A 22,630-nucleotide genomic window follows, 5' to 3' on the forward strand; every position below is an offset into this window, starting at 1 on the left:
ACGGATTTTAATATCACCAGCCAACGTTTTTGAACCTTAGACATGTGATATCAAGCAATGGTTTTTAAAGAGGTAGTAGCTAGGGTAAAGGTTGCTCCTTGAAGTGCCGCTTTGTTCTGTATAGCAGAGGTTCAGCGCATGCTTCTAAAGAATACAGCTTTTGCGGGCTACCCGAAGGCTGTTATCTTTCAGCCCAAAGGTGTGCTACCAACCTCCACACAATTTTCACGTTCAACTGCCTGCATTGATAAAGAATGAACAGAATTGATAATACTTTGCTAAATAACCCCTGTCTCTGTTTATCTCTCTTAAGCTTTGATAAATAATAAATCGACGTTTAGTATTGTTGTTTTGATAGTGTTTGAGATGGTGTTTTTCGTTTCTGCTATTGCCTACCTTATCCCCTGTTAGAATAAGTTTGAAAATGTTTCGCTAGAGTTAGATGCGGCAACATAAGTTTCACCACCTAATGAGGGTTTACGAATAATTAAAGGAAAACGAGCGTGAAGTATGTACCATTCATTTAGTTTCTACTATGTTGTGAATAACCGTAATATACTACAAGTCAGAAAACAGCACAATAACAGTTCATTGTGCAAATTATGAGAAAAATATTGAACATGAGCATAGGATGAAAGTGAAGGAACTTGGGGCACCACTACCCCATCTAAACTTCAGTCAAGTAGAGGAACAAAATTCAGGCAAGTGTATACAGGCAATTTTAACACTGCAATGTACAATGCAGTTGAGTGATGCTTCGGATGTGAAGTGAAAAAAAAGATTTTTCTGTTTCACTTGCCCAGTTACAAATAGTAGTGATAGCATCAGGATAGAGAGAGGTATTAAAATCTTTAAAAATTTTCAAGAGAAGCTAAAAGAACATAGTTTCAGTGAAAAACAGTTAAATGGTTTAACTGTAATTCCATACTAGGGATAGTGGACAGTTGTACCAATTAGTAGCGCTTATCGCCTTAATATAAATATATATAATGAAAATGTGTAAACAATCCGTATTATATTGAGTAAACTGACAGACTGCATTAAAATTTGCAGCCAATTCCAGCTTGCCTTAAGGGCAATGACGGAACAGAAAGTCCCGAAAACCCAGGAACCATTTGTATTGTAATTAATCTAACGTCAGAACTAGAGCGCATTTGCAAGCTGCACCCCGAAAAATCATAAAACAGGGTCTTCTTACCCCTGCCCAAAACAGTTCAACATTGAATCGCCTCAATCACTTTCTGAGGTATGCCTCAATCTTGTCTGAAGTGAACAGTCGAAGACGAATTTCCTCGCTGTCGAAGTTGATGGAACCACTGACTTGGCAAATTTTACATATCTCATCCTTATAATTCGGTATGAGCTACAGACGAAAATAGACGGAAGATTTTATATCCATTGTACAACCTCAAAGTCACAGCTGTTCTCTGAGAGCTAAGGGTAATAAAGCCTATGTGACGCCTGAAAAACGATCTCAGTGTTACGATAGTGCTCCTGTTATGAGCTGCCACAAAAGTCGAGTTGAAATAAGAATTAAAGAGATGTACGTAAATGCTGCCTGGATTCACTAGTATGTACGTAAGTTAAATTTAATTGTTGAGTGTTGTGTGATGGGCAATGAGCGAGTATGTATTTTCATCAGCAATTCGGAAGGAATTTCTTCCCTTTTTCCTCGTCTCATAAACTCAAGGCGTTCTTCGTTAGACAATGTAGAATCGTATTCCTACCTGTCCTCAGCACATCAGTTGGAATTTAAAAGCGACGAGCGTAATAACAGTTTTTTTAATACCAAAAGAAAATTGTTGATTGCTTGGAAAATATTATTGATGATGACGCCAACGACTATAGGACTACAAACAAGGCTATGGGACTGAAGAGTTTCCTACATGACAAAGATTTTCTTTCACTTACATTTTTAAAATAAAGTCATGGCTCATTGTGACATTCTGTTGAATCAACTACAGTAAGAGAATATTGATACAGTGAACACTACTTAATATGTATCTCACAGTGCATTTTCCTTATTGTTAGGTTCTCGCTTGACACTGACGATCACTTGGAACAGGAAGAAATATGCATAACACTAGAACGTTTCACTGAATCAAGAACGATGTGTGCAGGAGGGGTCTGCGGCCACATCATGACAGATCTGTGGCTGATACAGTTTGGTATTCACTTGTCATTTGCACAGATGTTTGAACCAAAACTGAAAGAGGGTCGTTCCCCACCACTGATCTTACAGCATACGCTCCATTTGTAATTGACACACTTTGTAGGATGTGAATACACTTAGTAGATTGAGCAGTGCCCAGAAGGAATGCGACGAAATGGGTGCTTAGAAATGCCAGCTGTGTACTTTACATGCATTCAAACACCGTGACAATCTCCAACACCATTTCGCAACCCCTGATAGACTTCTCGAAAATCCGCTGCAGCAAGTCAGGCGTAAGTTGTCCAATTGCGAGTTGGATTCCGGCCCCATGACCTCCCTGAAAACAGTCTAAACCGGACATTTTCCTTCACGGTGTAACCATGACTAAGTCTGTAAGTCTTACGAATAAGATTCGACGAATTTTTGAGGTTGTAAAGTACTTTCTGATATGCCCTATATTTTGGTTGAGCCTTCCCATTTTCCTTTTTAGATTTTATAGCTTTATTATCGCGTCGAACTCCTGTCATTCCAATCCACAATATTTTGTCAGCAGATGACCATTATAATCATTTCTTAATTATAGGTCTCCTGCCTTGTAAATACAGATTGTATGCTTTTAATGTAGTGGTCTCCGTTGCTTTGTACGTCCTCGTGCCGCTGATCACTGCAGGCTCTTCCATCATATAGAGGCAATTTCCTGTCCCAGAAGGTAGAAGGTGCCCCGAACCTCTGTTCAACTGTGTGTGAAGTCTTATGGGACTTAACTGCTAAGGCCATCAGTCCCTAAGCTTACAAACTACTTAACCTAAATTAACCAAGGACAAACACACACACTCATGTCCGAGGGTGGACTCGAACCTCCGCCGGGACCAGCCGCACAGTCCATGACTGAAGCGTCTGAGACCGCTCGGCTAATCCCGCGCGGCCCGGAACCTCTGTTCGCTCCTCTGCTCTCTTCGAGAACACAGTTGGCAAGAGTAGGGTACAATAGAAATCTTCGTTCACCAATGGTAATGATTTTCATTTCAAATTTAAGCACTGTCTTGGCTCGCGCTCAGGATTCAGGAGGTACTGATTACTGACCAGGGATGCTAACTCTAGACCACATGACCAGTCTTGATGAAATGACACTGTGGGATATGGCAAATCACCCTCTTGTCTGGGTTCTCAAATGCAGGCAATTTTCTAATCTTGTCCGCCGCTTCATGAAATGCAATTCTGTTGTAGGAAATACGACCCTGCTGAAGATTATAACGCATGCATTCATATGCACCAAATACTTCATAAGAGTATTTTTAGATCTATGGAAGGCCTATGAACCTAATTATAGAAATAACATCCTCGGATATGTCCGTCAGTGGGTCTTGTGGGGATAGCTACTTACCATTCTACAGCCCTTCATGTAAGGACCTTATTTCAGGTACCAAACTGGGGAATTCGTATCAGACCAGTATTAGCTGGAGGACGAAATGCCTCAAGGAGGCGTACTCTTATTCTGTTTTGTAATGATTAACTGTATTACTTCTCAATACGCTGAGAGCGAGAGGAGACTGTAGACGTACAAAGAGTATCGATGGACTTTCGTCATTCATGATACGTATATAGCAGTAGTAATAATAGGATACAATGTTATAAGCGTGAGATTTTAAACTTTAGGAACCTAGTTTTTAACGAAAAGATTTGTGGCTACCACACCTGAGAAACCTGGATCCACAGACTCTTAAAGCACACATAATGTTAAAGAACGCCTTCCACTTTCCTCGGGGCTTTGACAGAGAGAACATTAGTTCTTTATGGCTTCTGCGAAGTTCAAGCTGGATTAAGGCCGCCAGGTTTGTTGATATATAAACGGCATGCCGCATCATAACTTTTCTTGGGGCATGACAGTAGCTACGTCTATGTCTGTTAATGACTATCCAACATAACATGCGGCGTTGTCGCTACAAAGACTTCGTCAACGCAGTCTCAGTTTTAATTTAATTTCCCAAGTGATCATACTTCCATTAAATCACCAGTATATCTAGATGAACATTAACAGGATGGAAATAAACGAACCAGTGTCAGAGCGTAGTGTAGGGCTGGAAACCTATAAAAACTTACTGTTTCCTAATGCGAAAAGGAAAAGAAAATCAATCCCAAAATTTGTTCCTGAAATTGCCTCACTCTGCCCTGTAAACCTCTATTAGTGGCCGGTTCTGAATGCAAAGTGCCCCAAATTCTCATTACAATTACAACAGAGTAGCTGCCCTGAAAACCCCTATTAGTAACCGGCCCTGAATGCAAAGTGCCCCAAATTCTCACTAGGACTACAACAGCGTAGCTGATCAAGGCTCAAACCAGCTTGCTGTCTATCCCGTCATCCCCACCAACAGCACCACAGGACTTAAACTCAACCTTGCTCCGTATAACAAATGTGGAAAGCGTGTCAGACACGTGATACCTCACGAACGTCTCGTCGCACTGTTTCAGGATGAACTTCCCCCAATACAAAAAGGACCCGATGATGCAACACTTGTGCACCATGGGCGGCTCCATGTGGAAGGAGATGCGCCTCCGCATGTCGCAGGTGTTTTCCGTGGGTCACACGCGCCGCGTCTTCTTCGTGGTGCAGGAGTGCTGCTCGCGCCTCCAGAAATCCGTGGAGGCGGCCATCCGGCGCCAGCCCGGCTGCGAAGTGGAGCTCAAGGAGCTGGTCACCTCGTTCACCACTGACGTCATCGGAGTGTACGCCTTCGGCATCGAGTGCGGCGCAATTGATGACGCCAACTCGCAGTTCCGTCGCATCAGCAGCATGGCGAGTATTTTACTGTGGCTTTCGACGTAGGGGTACAATGAGCCCACAAGCTGCTTTGGGCCAGACAGGGGAAGCAGGGAATGTACACACTTAACGATGGTCCAGGAGAGCCATGAAGCGCTATTGTAAAACGGCCTTTTAATGAGTACTGACACGCATTTTTTCCTCGAATAGTTCCGCATGGGAAAATGAGGAATTTGTTGTGGGACATTGTAGAATATTCCTTCTGCAACCCCCATAGTTCCATGAAGTTCCAGTATATAGTAGCGCTATAGGTAGCCCCTTCGAAATGGCATCTGTTACTGAGGTTCATTCCAAGCAGAGAGCTGTCACTGATTTTCTTTTGACGGAAAACCAGAGCATCGAAAATATTCTTAGGCGTTTGCAGTGTGTCCTCGGAGACCTACCAGTGGACAAAAGCACGGACAGGAGTCTGTCGTAATCGCAACGAGATCGCGCAAACCTCTCGGATCGTCTATGTCCCGGCAGGCCGCCCACAGCTGTGACTCGTGCAGTGTTGGAACTTGCGGACAGTCTCATTTGAGGTGATAGACGGATCACAAAGACCTCGCTTCCCGACTGGACGTCTCTGTTGGTAGAGCTGACACACTCGTCCATCAATTGGGGTACTTAAAGATGTGTGTCCGATGGGATCCTGGTCGCCTAACAGAAGACCAGAAGGAGGAACAGAGGAACATATATGTAGAAGTGCTTGCGCGCTACGAGTTGATCGTGACAGTTTGCTGTCGAAGATCTTCACAGATGATGAAAGATTGTTTGATCACTTCGAACCGTAAACATAACGGCAATCTATGGAGTGGCAACTGCCGTTTCAGTCTCGTACAGATTCCCGTATGGAGAACATAGTGAAAGACATCCCTGCGGTTGTGAAGCAGCTGAATGGGTTGAAAATAAATAAATCGCCAGGTCCTGATGGGATTCCAATTCGGTTTTACAGAGAGTACCCTACTGCATTGGCTCCTTACTTAGCTTGCATTTATCGCGAATCCATTGCCTAACGTAAAGCCCGAGCGAATGGAAAAAAAGCGCAGGTGACGCCTTTATATAAGAAGGGTAGAGGGACGGATCCTCAAAATTACAGACCAATATCCTTAACATCGGTTAGTTGCAGGGTTCTCGGACATATTCTCAGTTCGAATATAATGAATTTCCTTGAGAACGATAAGTTGCTGTCCATGCTACAGCACGGCTTTAGAAAGCATCTCTCCTGCGAAACGCAACTCGCCCTTTTTTCACATGATATCTTGCGAATCATGGATGAAGGGTATCAGACGGATGCCAAATTCCTTTACTTCCGGAAAGCGTTTGACTCGGTGCCCACGGCAGACTCCTAACTGAGGTAACGAGCATATGGGATTGGTTCCCAAATATGTGAGTGGTTCGAAGACTTCTTAAGTAATAGAACCCAGTACGTGAGTGTTCATCGGAGGTGACGTATAACAAATGGCACCTCATACCACCACGCCGGGTGATGCGCCAGTGTGGCGATAACGAATAAACGCTTCCAATGTGCGTTCACCGCGATGTCGCCAAACACGGATGCGACCATCTTGATGCTGTAAACAGAACCTGGATTCATCAGAGAAAATGAAGTTTTGCCATTCGAGCACCCTGGTTCGTCGTTGAGTACACCATCGCAGGTAGTCCTGTCTGTGATGCAGCGTCAAGGTTAACCGAAGCCATGGTCTCCGAGCTGATAGTTCATGCTGCTGCAAAAGTCGTCGAACTGTCCGTGCAGTTGGTTGCTGTCTTGCAAACGTCCCCATCTGTTGACTCAGCTATAGAGACATGGCTGCACGATCCATTACAGCCACGCGGATAAGATGCCTGTCATCTCGACTGATAGTGATACGAGGCCGTTGGGATCGAGCACGGCGTTCCGTATACCCTCCTGAACCCATCAATTCCATATTGTGCTAATAGTCATTGGATCTCGACCAACACTAGGAGCAATGTCGCGATACGACAAACCTCAATTGCGATAGGCTACAATCTGACCTTTATCGAAGTCGGAAACTTGATGGTACGCATTTCTCCTCCTTACAAGAGGCATCACAACAACGTTTCACCAGGCAACGCAGGTCAACTGCTGTTTGTGTAAGAGAAATCGCTTGGAAACTTTCCTCATGGCAGCACGTTGTAGGTGTCGCCACATCTGCGGTCATCTGTCCCCTAGAGCTTAGAACTACTTAAACCTAACTAATATAAGGACATCAAACACATCCATGCACGAGGTAGGATTCGAACCTGCGGTTGTAGCGATCGCGCGGTTTCAGACTGAAGCGCCTAGAACCGCTCAGCCACACCGAACGGCGCCTGTTTCACACATTTCGCTCATAGCATAAGGCGTTGTGTTTCAGTTCTGAGAGCGTACATTGTTACACTCCTGGAAATTGAAATAAGAACACCGTGAATTCATTGTCCCAGGAAGGGGAAACTTTATTGACACATTCCTGGGATCAGATACATCACAAGATCACACTGACAGAACCACAGGCACATAGACACAGGCAACAGAGCATGCACAATGTCGGCACTAGTACAGTGTATATCCACCTTTCGCAGCAATGCAGGCTGCTATTTTCCCATGGAGATGATCGTAGAGATGCTGGATGTAGTTCTGTGGAACGGCTTGCCATGCCATTTCCACCTGGCGCCTCAGTTGGACCAGCGTTCGTGCTAGACGTGCAGACCGCGTGAGACGACGCTTCATCCAGTCCCAAACATGCTCAATGGGGGACAGATCCGGAGATCTTGCTGGCCAGGGTAGTTGACTTACACCTTCTAGAGCACGTTGGGTGGCACGGGATACATGCGGACGTGCATTGTCCTGTTGGAACAGCAAGTTCCCTTGCCGGTCTAGGAATGGTAGAACGATGGGTTCGATGACGGTTTGAATGTACCGTGCACTATTCAGTGTCCCCTCGACGATCACCAGAGGTGTACGGCCAGTGTAGGAGATCGCTCCCCACACCATGATGCCGGGTGTTGGCCCTGTGTGCCTCGGTCGTATGCAGTCCTGAATGTGGCGCTCACCTCCACGGTGCCAAACACTCATACGACCATCATTGGCACCCAGGCAGAAGCGACTCTCATCGCTGAAGACGACACGTCTCCATTCGTCCCTCCATTCACGCCTGTCGCGACACCACTGGAGGCGGGCTGCACGATGTTGGGGCGTGAGCGGAAGACGGCCTAACGGTGTGCGGGACCGTAGCCCAGCTTCATGGAGACGGTTGCGAATGGTCCTCGCCGATACCCCAGGAGCAACAGTGTCCCTAATTTGCTGGGAAGTGGCAGTGCGGTCCCCTACGGCACTGCGTAGGATCCTACGGTCTTGGCGTGCATCCGTGCGTCTCTGCGGTCCGGTCCCAGGTCGACGGGCACGTGCACCTTCCGCCGACCACTGGCAACAACATCGATGTACTGTGGAGACCTCACGCCCCACGTGTTGAGCAATTCGGCAGTACGTCCACCCGGCCTCCCGCATGCCCACTATACGCCCTCGCCCAAAGTCCGTCAACTGCACATACGGTTCATGTCCACGCTGTCGCGGCATGCTACCAGTGTTAAAGACTGCGATGGAGCTCCGTATGCCACGGCAAACTGGCTGACACTGACGGCGGCGGTGCACAAAAGCTGCGCAGCTAGCGCCATTCGACGGCCAACACCGCGGTTCCTGGTGTGTCCGCTGTGCCGTGCGTGTGATCATTGCTTGTACAGCCCTCTCGCAGTGTCCGGAGCAAGTATGGTGGGTCTGACACACCGGTGTCAATGTGTTCTTTTTTCCATTTCCAGGAGTGTACTTTTAAATCTGTGATAATTCATCTCCCGATAACACGACTTTTGTTTGATGTATGAGATGTTGTAAATATTATTGTCTGGGTAACCAAAACTGTCAAATCACTTATGCACCTCTCTAATAACGCCCTAAGTATTAGAGGCAGTCAAACAATATACTACGCTGACCGTGTCACAGCTAATATTTCTCTTCGACTTTCTTCAATATGTGCCCATAATGAAAATTCACAGCATCTTTGAAATACTTAAAACATCAATTCCTACGCTGTGAGACTGCCAGAAACGATGCTGAGACTACTAAATTCATTATCAAGCATATTTTCCTTAAGTAGAACACTGCGCTTCAGATTCGGTCTTGCTCTCAAACCATTAGCGCCGTATCTACGTTCTACGAGTTACTAGCTTCAAACATCTCAGTTTCGCACATTCTGTATATTTTATTCCTAATACACTCTAATAAAGTGAAAAAATCTGTTTTTGCATTCATCCATTTCTCAGCATTAATATCATTATATTGCTTCATCCAGGGACCTTGATGGAATGATAATATGCGGTGAATTCTTCTTATAATATGAGAGTTGTCTAAATTTCTGTTGCGAACCATTTGAATAATGCGAATATGAGTTTTTGTGGAACTCCTGGCTAGTGAATGCTGGGCTGTGGTACCATTTTCTCTGAGAATAATGGAAGGACATATTGAAGTTCATGTATACTTCCTGGACACTCAAGGTCCACGTATAAAATGTGACTTCTGCCTGAATCATGTGGAATGTTCATTACGTCAAAATTGGCGAGAGACAGCCATACAAAATCAGAGATTCGTAGCTATGGCAGATTGATAGGTATGGCATCATGGCTCAGCGTTAGAGACAAAATATATCGAGCTGTTAAACGTACGATTCGTCGTAGTATCTATTATAATCAGTTGTGAACCTATTGATGTCATTATCATTTCGATGTAAGCAGTGAACAGTGCCTGCCTCTGGTGCCTAGCACAACAGACTGTAACCATTTTGCGTCTATAAGTCGTTACGTTAATGGTTTTCAACGAAGTGCCCTACGGTAAAGCAGGTGAAGTCACTTAATAGTCTGGCTCCCGTTCGTGCATTTAGGTACTCAGTGTGTGGTAATTTGCTGAGACGTCTTCTAATAGCACTAAACCGTTTTGAAAATATTAGTCGGAGTAATCTCCTAATGTTCTGCATTCAAAGAAACACCACACTTGGCACGCTGTTTGGTATGGCAATTATTCCTCTGTGGTCAGCTAATTTGATGCTTCAATTGGTGACAACTGTTCATCCAACAAAAGAGATTCGGGGATTCGTCATTTATATACTCATATAAAAACTTGTCTTACTTATTAATTAAATGAAATTGTTTTCTCTCGTCCGATTTGAAATATCATACACATTATATTATGATATTCTTTCTAGGTCTCACACCACAAAGTTGAAGGTATCTATAAAACGAAATTCTATTCTGGTGTGTTCTCGGGGGTTTAACTACACTGAGATACTGTTGACTATGGGATGGTTTAGTAGAGCACATAAAATATAACTTGTTACAAAACTAGCTAATGACTTTTTAGTCCTGATGAGGAAAAAGCGTTTCGAACAGCAGAAATTCGCCAACTGTTCAACCATGCTTATGTGAAAGACAAAGATCATTGTCATTTTAGATGCAGATTTCGAGGTCCGACAAATACACACAAATAAGTTGGTGCATTATTAAGTAAGGGGAAGCGGTTGCCAAAGTTTCCTTTGAAATTCAGCAAACTGTGAGCGCAAATATTCTGCCTCTTACCATTGTGTCAAAAATCTGCAGATGCCAGTCAGTGAATGATGGCCCTTATTTAGACTGGAAAAGCGATGTGAATCTTCCTACACGTCGGTCAGGGGGCCTGAAGATGGCGTAATGTATTACCGTAACTGGTTACTCAATAAAATAACAACTGGAAATTTAGGTGATTGACGTGTGTTTTGATTCAACATTCTCAGTATTCTATTGGGTTATAATGTATAGTGAACAAATGCGGAACTTCGGTGTTGTAAAGTAGGAGGTTTTGTTGTAGGGTTCAGATTTTTTTGTTATACTTACCTACATCAGTAACCTACCGATCAACATGGCTTGCGATGCAAACTATTTTCTGTTTGCAGATGACAAAAGTGACTATCTGAATAGGGAAGAATTTAACAATTATGGTGCTGTTTAAATACAGATCGTGGTGGAGAACATCCACTATGTGATCAAACGTATCCGGACACCCCCATAAAGATACGTTTTTGGTAGTACGTGCATTTTGCTACCACCTACTGCCACGTACTCCATATCAGCAAACTCAGTATTCATTAGACATCGCGAGGAGCAGAATGGGGCGCTCCGCGGTACTCACAGACTTCACCATGGTCAGGTGATCGGGTGTCACTTGTGTGATACGTCTGTACCCGAGATTTTGACGGCCCTAAACATGCATAGATCCACTGTTTCCGATGTGATAGTGGAGTGAAAACGTGAAGGGACACGTACAGTACAAAAGTGTACAGTCCGACCTCGTCTCTTGACTGACAGAGACCGCCGAGAGTTGAAGAGGGTCGTAATGGGTAATAGGCAGACATCTGCCCAGACCGTCACACAGGAATTCGAAACTGCATCAGGATCCACTGCAAGTACTATGACAGTTAGGCGGGAGGTGAGAAAACTTGGATTTCATGCTCGAGCGGCTGTTCATAACCCACACATCACGCCGGTAAATGCCAAACGACGCCCCACTTGGTGTAAGGAGCGTAAACATTGGCGATTGAGCTGTGTTCAAACGTTGTGTCGAGTGACGAATCACGGTACACAATGTGGCCATCCGATGGTTGGGTGTGGGTATGGCGAATGCCCGATGGACGTCATCTGCCCGTGTGTATAGTGCCAATAGTAAAATTCTGAGGCGGTGGTGTTATGATGCGGTCGTGTTATTCATGGAGGAGGCTTGCATCCCTTGATGTTTTGCGTGGCACTGTCACCACCAAAGGCCTACGATAATGTTTTAAGCACCTTCGTGCTTCCCACTGTTGAAGAACGATTCGGAGATGGAGACTGCATCTTTCAACACGATCTAGCACCGCTTCATAATGCACGGCCTGTGGCGGAGTGGTTTCACGACAATAACGTCCCTGTAATGGCGTGGCCTGCACAGAGTCCTGAACTAAATTCGACAGAACACCTTTGGTATGTTTTGGAACTCCGATTTCGTGCCAAACCTACCGACCGACATCGATACCTCTCATCAATAGCAGGACTCCATGAAGAATGGGTTGCCATTCCCCAGGAAACCTTCCAGCACCTGACTAAACGTATACGTGCGAGAGATCGGAAGCTGTTATCAAGGCTAAGGGTTGGCCAACACCATATTGAATTACAGCATTACCAACGGAGGGCGCCACGAACTTGTGAGTCGGTTTCAGCCAGGTGTCCGGGTACTTTTGATCACATAGTGTATTTTGTGTTGTATTACATAAAAGGAATAGGGTGCCGTGTTCGAAATAGGAATACCATTCATCGGTAATTTTAATACTGAAAGACAAACAAATCATTACTGCAGGCGAATATCTTAAATCCTTATGACTGGGGAGATATGATACCTATGTGATTTTATCACATTCTGGATGTCTTATCATTCTGATTAATCTACACTGTTACTGAAAGTTCACCGGAAATTATATGTGATTTGTCTGCACTGTTTTTGGTAGTTCACCGGAACCTAAATTCTCAACGGTTTCCATTTGTCACTTACATAGCACAGTTCGTCATTGTAGTTTAAGCATTACAGTTTCCTGTCAGAATACACACTGCCGGAAAGAGAGGTAGTACTATGGGGAAAGACGACTTGGATTTTGTTACGATGACGGTGCATGCCAGTATGGGGACTAGTAGATTTAGTGATAATGGTATCAAAGTTGTCCGCCAATCAGAGAGCTAATTGGTACAGCTTCCAGAGCTCCATCTATGCCTACCTTCAAAAGGGAAACCTCACAGCCAGAAGGCTCAGTGTGGTGCAGAGGTGTGAAGAAAGCAGACAACCGTGTTACGGAGATCCACCCATGCTTCCTATAGGTAACTGAGTGAGTTTGGAAATAACAAAAATTGTGGCCTTCCAAGTGGCGCAATACTCCATTCGGCCACAGGCGTTGGACGTGATGCGTCGGTTGTGCAATGGTGCTGGCCTCAATGTTCACTTGAACATTCTCTAGTTCTGGATGTCCACCATCACAGACAACCGCCAGGATTTTCGTATTGCAAGAGCAGCAATGGCAGATCGTGCAGCTACCACAGCGCAGATAAGAGGACTTATGAGCCCAAACGTGTCAACATGAACTGTTGAAACTCGGTATTAGCAGTGGGAGTAGGGGTACGCACACCTCTAGCTATTCCACTCATGCTACAGCATAAACATGCATGGCTGGAGTGATGCCATGAGAGGGTCGCTATACATCTACATCTACATCCATACTCCGCAAGCCACCTGACGGTGTGTGGAGGAGGGTAGGCTGACTACCTCTATTGGTTTTCTCTTCTATTACAGTCTCGTATTGTTCGTGGAAAGAAAGATTGCCGGTATGCTTCTGTGTGGGCTCTGATCTCTCTGATTTTATCCTTATGGTCTCTTCGCGAGATATACGTAGGAGGGAGCAATATACTGCTTGACTCCTCGGTGAAGGTATGTTCTCGAAACTTCAATAAAATCCCGTACCGAGCTACAGAGGCTCTCTCCTGCAGAGTCTTCCACTGGAGTTTATCTATCATCTCCGTAACGCTTTCGCGATTATTAAATGATCCTGTAATGAAGCGCGCTGCTCTCCGTTGGATCTTCTCTATCTCTTCTATCAATCCTATCTCGTACAGATCCCACACTGCTGAGCAGTATTCAAGCAGTGGGGAACAAGCTATTTCCTTTGTTTTCGGATTGCATTTCCTTAGGATTCTTCCAATGAATCTCAGTCTGGCATCTGCTTTACCGACGATCAACTTTATATGATCAATCCATTTTAAATCACTCCTAATGCGTAGTCCCAGATAATTTATGGAATTAACTGCTTCCAGTTGCTGACCTGCTATATTGTAGCTAAATGATCAGGGATCTTTCTTTCTATGTATTCGCAGCAAATTACACTTGTGTACATTGAGATTCAATTGCCATTCCCTGCACCATGCGTCAATTCGCTGCGGATCTTCCTGCATTTCAGTACAATATTCCATTGTTACAATCTCTCCATATATCACAGTATCATCCGCAAAATGCCTCAGCGAACTTCCAAAGTCATCCACAAGGTCATTTATGTATATTGTGAATAGCAACGGTCCTACGACACTCCCCTGCGGCACACCGGAAATCACTCTTACTTCGGATGAATGATAAGTTTTGTTGTCTAGGAACTCTTCAATCCAATCACACAATTGGCCTGATAGTCCATATGCTCTTACTTTGTTCATTAAACGACTGTAGGGAACTGTATCGAACGCCTTGCGGAAGTCAAGAAACACGGCATCTACCTGGGAACTCGTGTCTATGGCCCTCTGAGTCTCATGGAAGAATACCGCGAGCTGGGTTTCACACGATCGTCTTTTTCGAAACCCATGTTGATTCCTACAGAGTAGATTTCTAGTCTCCACAAAAGTCATTGTACTGGAACATAATACGTGTTCCAAAATTCTACAACTGATCGACGTTAGAGATATAGGTCTATAGTTCTGCACATCTGTTCGACGTCCCTTTTTGAAAACGGGGATCACCTGTGCCCTTTTCCAATCCTTTGGGGCGCTACGCTCTTCTAGAGACATACGGTACACCGCTGCAAGAAGGGGGGCAAATTCCTTCGCGTAGTCTGTGTAAAATCGAACTGGTATCCCATCAGGTCCAGCGGCCTTCCCTCTTTTGAGCGATTTTAATTGTTTCTCTATCCCTGTGTCGTCTATTTCGATATATACCATTTTGTCATCTGTGCCGGCCGCGGTGGTGTCGCGGTTCTATTCGCGCAGTCCGGAAACGTGCGACTGCTACGGTCGCAGGTTCGAATCCTGCCTCGGGCATGGATGTGTGTGATGTACTTAGGTTACTTAGGTTTAAGTTCTAGGGGACTGATAACCACAGCAGTTGAGTCCCATAGTGCTCAGAGCCATTTGAACCATTTTTTGTCAGTTGAGAAACAATCTAGTGAAGGAACTACAGTGCAGTCTTCCTCTGTGAAACAGCTTTGGAAGAAGGAATGGCGAGCGCTGGTCTTCAGCGATGAAAGCACATTCTGGCTGCACAAATTTCACGGTTGATTTCACGTACGCCATAGACATGGTGAGCGCTGTCTCTTAGACCGCATTCGTTCGAGACACACTGGCCCCAAGTCAGATATCATGATCTGAGGTGTGATAGGCTAGAACTCTCGTTTAGCTTAGGTGTGTTTTGAGGGGACGCTAACCAGCGCTCGTTAGGGGAAAAATGTTGTTAAACCCGTTCCTTTCCGTTTTTGCTACTCGAAGGTGATGTGCTGTTCCAGCAGGATAACGCTCTCCCACACACTGCCGGTGAAGCTGTACGTGCTCTGCAAGGCGTGCAGCAACTTCTATGGTCAACACGAACTCCGGACAGTCGAGCACATCTGGGATATGATATGACGAGAAGTGACACGCGCGACTCGTCAACGAATTTACAGAAGCACGTGAACGAGGCGAGAAGGCAAGTCATACCGTATCCCAGGACAGTATTCGCCATCTGTACAATCGGCTGGATGCCGGAGTCAGCGCCTAAATTGCCACCCGTCGAGGCTACACTAAGTACTCTTATATGTGTTTCCGCATGGATCGATATATGGCACCTCAGTACCGCTTATGCTATTTGGTATGTAAATGTAATCATTTCATATACTCCATATGCCCAGGTGCAACAATAAATAGTGAGTGAACTGCAAAACTTTGAAAGGGTGTATTAACTTTTTTCCAGCAGTGTATTACGAGCATTTATTCCGACAGGAAAACTAATTATTTTTCTTTGTCAAAGGAAGGGTACGCAACTATTGGTTGATATCATTTCAAGGATGATTTGCAAAGGTAATTCGAGAATCTAATTGATGTATTTATTTTTCCAGGTGTTTGACACTTCGGCCACTAATGCATTTCGGCAGATTCTCTTCCTGATTTTACCAGCAATGGCCGCTCTTCCCGGCATGTGCTTCTTTTCTACGGCCGTGACGGAGTTCTTCGACAGAATCTCAGCGGAAACTGTGCAGTACAGGGTGGAGAATAAAGTCCTCCGCGATGACCTGGTTCACCTGATGATGACGCTGAAACAGAAAGGGCTCCTGGTCACGGAGGAAGGAGAGTCTATAGGTTGGTTTTTACTGTGTGTCACACTTATGAGCTCGCAGAAGTGCCGTCTGCCTTCAGATGACTATTAGTCGTGGGATAGCGATATACAGCTGCCGGTATGTTATCCCGTACGCGACGTATTTAAAGGCTGTTCACTGGCGGAGCTGTCCTATTTACTCTGATAATTCATGTGAAGAGGTTTCCGACGTGATTATGGCCACACCACGGGAATTAGCAGACTCTGAACGCGGGATTGTAGTAGGAGCTATACGCATGAGACATCCCATTTTGCAAATCGTTAGGGAATTTAATAATCAGAGATCTACAGTGTCGAGAGTGTGCCGAGGATACCATATTTCGTGCATAACCTTTCGCCGCGGGCAACGCTGTGACTGGCGGCCTTCACTTAACGAGATCGAGTAGCGGCGTTTGGATAGAGTTATCAGCGCTGACAGACAAGCAATACAGCGCGTAATAACCGCAGAAGTCGATGTGGGACGTTTGTCAGACGAATCGGTTAGCACTTTGCGGCAAAATTTGGCATTAACAGGCTATGGCAGCCGACGAGCGATGCGAATGCCTTTGCTAAAAGCATGACATCACTTGCAGCGCCTCTTCTGCGTTCGTGACCACATGGTTTGGATTCTAGACGCCTGGAAGACTGTGGCCTCCCGATTTCAATACATAAGAACAGGGTAGGTTTCTAGTGTTCCGCACACCGCACTTACCGAGATACACAGGTCGTCAGCACGCAATTGCGCAAGCTGGTAGTGGCTCCACAATGGTGTGTGCTGTGTTTAAATGCAGTGGACTGGTTCCTCTGAACCGATCGCTGACAGGAAATGTTTATGTTCCGTTGCTTGGAGATCATTTGTAGTCGTTCAAACAACGATGGAATTTTTATGGATGACAATACGCCATGTCCCCGGCCCACAATTGTTGTCGATTGGATTCAAGAATATTCTCGACAGTTCGAGAGAATGATTTGGTCAACCAGATGGCCCGACATAAATCTCATCGAATATTTATGAGACATAATCGAGATATCAGCTAGTGCCTTAAATTGCATGGCTTAGTATATCTGCGAATAACTTTCAACCACGTGTTGAATACTTGCCCATCGAATTGCCACACTACCCCGGGCAAAAGGAGGTTCGACATGACTTCTGTCACCTCAGTATGTAAGCTACAACTTAAGTTAGAATATTTGATGAATTGTCATGTTTTATTGTTTTCCATGAAATCTAAACACTTGGATTAATGATATGGAAAATACTAAAACTGCTAAACAAAGAAATAAGAGTTGTGTCTCTTAAAACTGAAATGCTCACGGAGTCACCTTTTGCGCGTTTTAGGTTTTTGCACTGAGTATTAGATGGAATCCTAAGACTTTTGTCACCTTAGTATGTAAGTTACAACTTAAGTTTAAATATTTGATGAATTGTCATGTTTTATTGTTTCCCATCAAAACTAAAAACTTTGATTAATGATTTGGGAAATACTTAAACTGCTAAACAAAGAAATAAGAGTTTTGTCGCTTAAAACTGAAATGCTCACGGAGTCATCTTCTGCGTCTTCGCACTGACTATTAGATGGTATCCCATAGCTTTTGTCACCTCAGTATGTAAGATACAATTTAAGTTAGAGTATTTGATGAATTGTCATGTTTTATTGTTTTCCTTCAAATTTAGACACTTTGTTTACTGATTTGGAAAATAATAAAACTGTTAAACAAGTTTTTAGCAAGGCGCGTCATTCCTCCATTACAAACATAATTAAAATTTCAAGTTTGTAAATATTGTATTTAGGCGTAACTCGAAATTTAATAAGTACTTGGTATTCTCGAATACTACTAATTAATTTTTCGAGTAGGTCTTTTACAGACCACGTTGAATCAATACTTCAACTCTTGCTGAATGGAGTCCTGTTGCACTTACTCAAATTCGTTTCGTACGTTCTGATGTCTTCTTCCGGAGCTGTTTGATGTTATGGGACTGTTTTCTTCTAGTGTCTTGTTCGTCCCTGAAGAAAATTTTCTGAACTTCTTAATAAATAAATTCAGTATGGTGTGTCCATCATGTTGATATTTGCTTTTCTGAGGTCATTCAGTGTGGGTAACAACCATTCCTTTGTTGTTTAAACTTCAGAACCTAGACAATTGCTTCCTCAGTACGTCATCATTCATTCTACTTCTTTTTTATGCAGTGGGTTGTATTAGGATTCCTAACAGATCCTAGATTTCTTTTTTAGGTATGGTGTGTTGTATTCTATTTATGCCGTCCGTGCGCCAAGTAAGCATCTAACCAGCTTTCTTTCTTCGTTCATAAGTTTGTTCATACCATTTTCCTGCACCAGTTTCTGTTTTTGCACTACCTTCAAACTTCTTTATGCTTTACATTTCTGAGCCTTGAACAAATTTCATTGTTCAGTCTGAGTAACATTTACGCGCAGGCTCCAGAAAGTGAGAGTAGGAACCCCTCTGTCCATCAGCTTGTGTGGCGAATTATCGAGTTGTTAGTACGCTAAAAGCACATTTACTTGTGTGACACCTCTGTGCATTTGGTGTCCTCTCTGAATTCCGTGCGGTAAGTATTCAATGGGAGGACGGACTAGCTTAGTGTAAGCAGTTCAAAGACTGGTTTTGTTGCACATTACTGGTGTTCATAATTCGAGTCTCTGTTCCACAGAGAGTTTTACTTTTCTGTGCCTTCGATGTGCGTCACTCCCAAGTAAGGAGAGTCCCTTGCCTCAGGTGTTGTTGCACTTACTAGAGATATGAAGAGCACACCCCTCTGTTCCAGAAATCAGCGACAAATTTATGGCAGCGCAGCTGCACATGGTGTTCGCGCTCGGCTTCGAGATGACTTCCACGGCGATGAGCTTCTGCCTGCACGAGCTGGCCATGAACCCAGGAGTGCAGACCAAGGCGCGAGTCGAGGTAGACGCAGTACTCAGCCGACACGGTGGCGAAATCACGTACGAAGCACTCCAGGAGATGCAGTACCTGGACATGGTGGTTGCTGGTAAGGAATTCGCCTCCCCATAGCAGATAGCATTCTCTGTCTAATTTGTTACTTTAGTATAGTAGAAGTTAATCTTGACTAGAACCCACTCTGGGTTGTATATTATGAACTCTACCCTCATACCTGGTGTTATAATAATACTGGGATTCGAGCCAGAGAAGGCAAACTGCAAAAGGTCGAATATTTAAAGCTACCATAAGCTTACGTGAAGTCATTGCCGAAAGAGGAGAATGACATACATCAGAACAAACAAATATTATATTAATTGTTACTGCATATTAAATAACACAATTATACAGTTGTTCAGCACACCTCTGTGCCGCCTGGCCTGGATGGCACACACATCGTGTGTTAATTATTATATTTTTTGTGTCATCGTTTTGTTTGAACGTGGTATACCACCACTTCCTCTCTTCTGCCAGCTTCTTCACCTCAGAGTGGCATAATTACTTGTTAGATATATTGCAGTCTTTGTCTTATCCTATGACTTCTATGATTCCTCGTCATACGAAATATTTACTTAATGCCGAGTATGTATCTTGTCATACGGTCGTTTCTTCTAGCCAGTGTTTTTCACATCTTCTATTCCAACTCGATTTACTGGAGGAACTACTCATTTCTCACCTTATAAGTCCACTTAATTTACAGCGTCCTTCTGTGGCAACAAACTAATCCATTCGCTTCACTTTCAGTTTTTCCGTAATCCATCATTCACTTTGAAACAAAAACTCTGTATTTTCTATTGGTGAGCTTCTTTCTATAGCGAATGATGTCCACTTCTGCTGGGCAAGTTTTTCTTCTTGTATGTCTTTGCTTTAAAATCAGCTTTACTGTATGATTAAATGATGATGGCGTCCTCTTGGGTAAAATATTCCGGAGGTGAAATACTCCATCATTCGGATCTCCGGGCGGGGACTACTCAAGAGGACGTTGTTATCAGGAGAAAGAAAACTGGCAGTCTACGGGTCGGAACGTGGAATGTCAGAGCCCTGAATCGGGCAGGTAGGTTAGAAAATTTAAAAAGGGAAATGTATAGGTTAAAGTTACATATAGTGGGAATTAGTGACGTTCGGTGGCAGGAAGAACAAGACGTTTGGTCAGGTGAATACAGGGTTATAAATATAAAATCAAATAGGGGTAATGCAGGAGTAGGTTTAACAACGAATAAAAAAATAGTAGTACAGGTAAGATACTACAAACAGCATAGTGAACGCATTATTGTGGACAAGATAGACACGAAGCCCACGCCTACTAAAGTAGTACAAATTTATATGCCAACTAGCTCTGCAGATGACGAAGAAATTGATGGAATGTGTGATGAGATAAAAGAAATTATTCAAGTAGTGAAGGCTGACGAAAATGTAATAGTCATGGGTGACTGGAATTAAAGAGTAGGGAATGGGAGAGAAAGAAACATAGCAGATGAATATGGATTGGGGCTAAGAAATGAAAGAGGAATCCGCCTGGTAGAATTTTGCACAGAGCATAACTTAATCATAGCTAACACTTGGTTTAAGAATCATGAAAGAAGGTTGTATACATGGAAGAACCCTGGAGATACTAAAAGGTATCAGAGAGATTATATAATGGTAATACAGAGATTTAGGAAACAGGTTTTAAATTTAAGACTTTTCCAGGGGCAGATGTGGTCTCTGACCACAAACTATTGGTTATGAACTGTAGATTAAAATTGAAGAAACTGCAAAAAGTTGGGGATTTAAGGAGATGGGACCTGGATAAACTGAAAGAACCAGAGGTTGTACAGAATGTCAGGGAGAGCATAAGGGAACAATAGACAGGAATGGGAGAAAGAAATACAATAGAAGAAGAATGGGTAGCTTTGAGGGACGAAATAGTGAAGGCAGCAGAGGATAAAGTAGGTAAAAAGACGAGGGCTAGCAGGAACCCTTGGGTGACAGAAGAAATATTGAATTTAATTGATGAAAGGAGAATATATAAAAATGCCGAAAATGAAGCAGGCAAAAAGGAATACAAACGTCTCAAAAATAATACCGACAGGCAGTGCAAAATGACTAAGCAGGGGAGGCTAGAGGACAAATGTAAGGATGTAGAGGCTTATCTCACTAGGGGTAAGATAGATACTGCCTACAGGAAAATTAAAGAGACCTTTGGAGGAAAGAGAACCACTTGTATGAATATCAGAAGCTCAGATGGAGACCCAGTTCTAACCAAAGAAGGGAAAGCAGAAAGGTGGAAGGAGTATAAACAGGGTCTATACAAGGGCGATGTACTTGAGGACAATATTACGGAAATGGAAGAGGATGTAGATGAAGATGAAATGGGAGATACGACACTGCATGAAGAGTTTTACAGAGCATTGAATGACCTGAGTCGAAACAAGGCCCCGGGAGTAGGCAGCATCCCATTAGAACTACTGACGGCCTTGGGAGAGCCAGTCCTGACAAAACTGTACCACCTGGAGAGCGAGATTATGAGACAGGCAGAATACCCTCAGACATCTAGAAGAATAAGTTGTTGTTGTGTGGTCTTCAATCCTGAGACTGGTTTGATGCAGCTGTCCATCCTACTCTATCCTGTGCAAGCTTCTTCATCTCCCAGTACCCACTGTAACCTACACCCTTCTGAATCTGTTTAGTGTATTCATCTCTTGGTCTCCCTCTACGATTTTTACCCACCCCACTGCCCTTCAGTACTAAATTGGTAATCCCTTGATTCCTCAGAACATGTCCCACCAACCGATCCCTTCTTCTGGTCAAGTTGTGTCACAAACGTCTCTTCTCCCCAATCCTATTCAATACTTGTTCATTAGTTATGCGATCTACCCAGCTAATCTTCAGCATTTTTCTGTAGCACCACGTTTCGAAAGCTTCTTTTCTCTTCTTGTCCAAATTATTTATCGTTCACATTTCACTTCCATACATGGCTACACTCCATACAAATACTTTCAGAAATGACTTCCTGACACTTAAATATATACTCGATGTTAACAAATTTCTCTTCTTCAGAAACTCTTTCCTTGCCATTGCCAGTCTACATTTTATATCCTCTCTACTTCGACCACCATCAGTTACTTTGCTCCCCAAATAGCAAAACTCCTTTACTACTTTAAGTGTCTCATTCCCTAATCTAATTCTCTCAGCATTACATGACTTAATTCGACTACATTCCATTATCCTCGTTTTGCTTTTGTTGATGTTCATCTTATATCCTCCTTTCAAGACACTGTTCATTCCATTCAATGGCTCTTCCAAGTCCTTTGCTGTCTCTGACAGAATTACAATGTCATCGGCGAACCTCAAAGTTTTTATTTCTTCTCCATGGATTTTAATACCTACTCCGAATTTTTCTTTTGTTTTCTCTACTGCTTGCTCAATATACAGATTGAATAACATCGGGGAGAGGCTACAACCCTGTGTTACTCCCTTCCCAGCCACTGCTTCCCTTTCATGTCCCTCGACTCTTACAACTGACATCTGGTTCCGTACACATTGTAAATAGCCTTTCGCTCCCTGT

At 43.8% G+C, this 22,630-nt stretch overlaps 1 protein-coding gene across 1 annotated transcript in view; it reads left to right on the forward strand.

Annotated features, from left to right (window-relative positions):
- The window catches only part of LOC126335044 (cytochrome P450 6k1-like), a 46,861-nt gene that overhangs the window by 9,087 nt on the left and 15,144 nt on the right, over nt 1-22,630 (forward strand). The window contains exons 2-4 of the mRNA XM_049997914.1: nt 4,622-4,946; nt 15,893-16,133; nt 18,914-19,135. Coding sequence (XP_049853871.1) covers nt 4,622-4,946; nt 15,893-16,133; nt 18,914-19,135 — 788 coding nt within the window. The remainder of the gene's footprint in view (nt 1-4,621; nt 4,947-15,892; nt 16,134-18,913; nt 19,136-22,630) is intronic.

The sequence above is a fragment of the Schistocerca gregaria genome, chromosome 2 (genome assembly GCF_023897955.1).
Source record: "Schistocerca gregaria isolate iqSchGreg1 chromosome 2, iqSchGreg1.2, whole genome shotgun sequence".
Taxonomy (NCBI): Eukaryota; Metazoa; Arthropoda; class Insecta; order Orthoptera; family Acrididae; genus Schistocerca; species Schistocerca gregaria.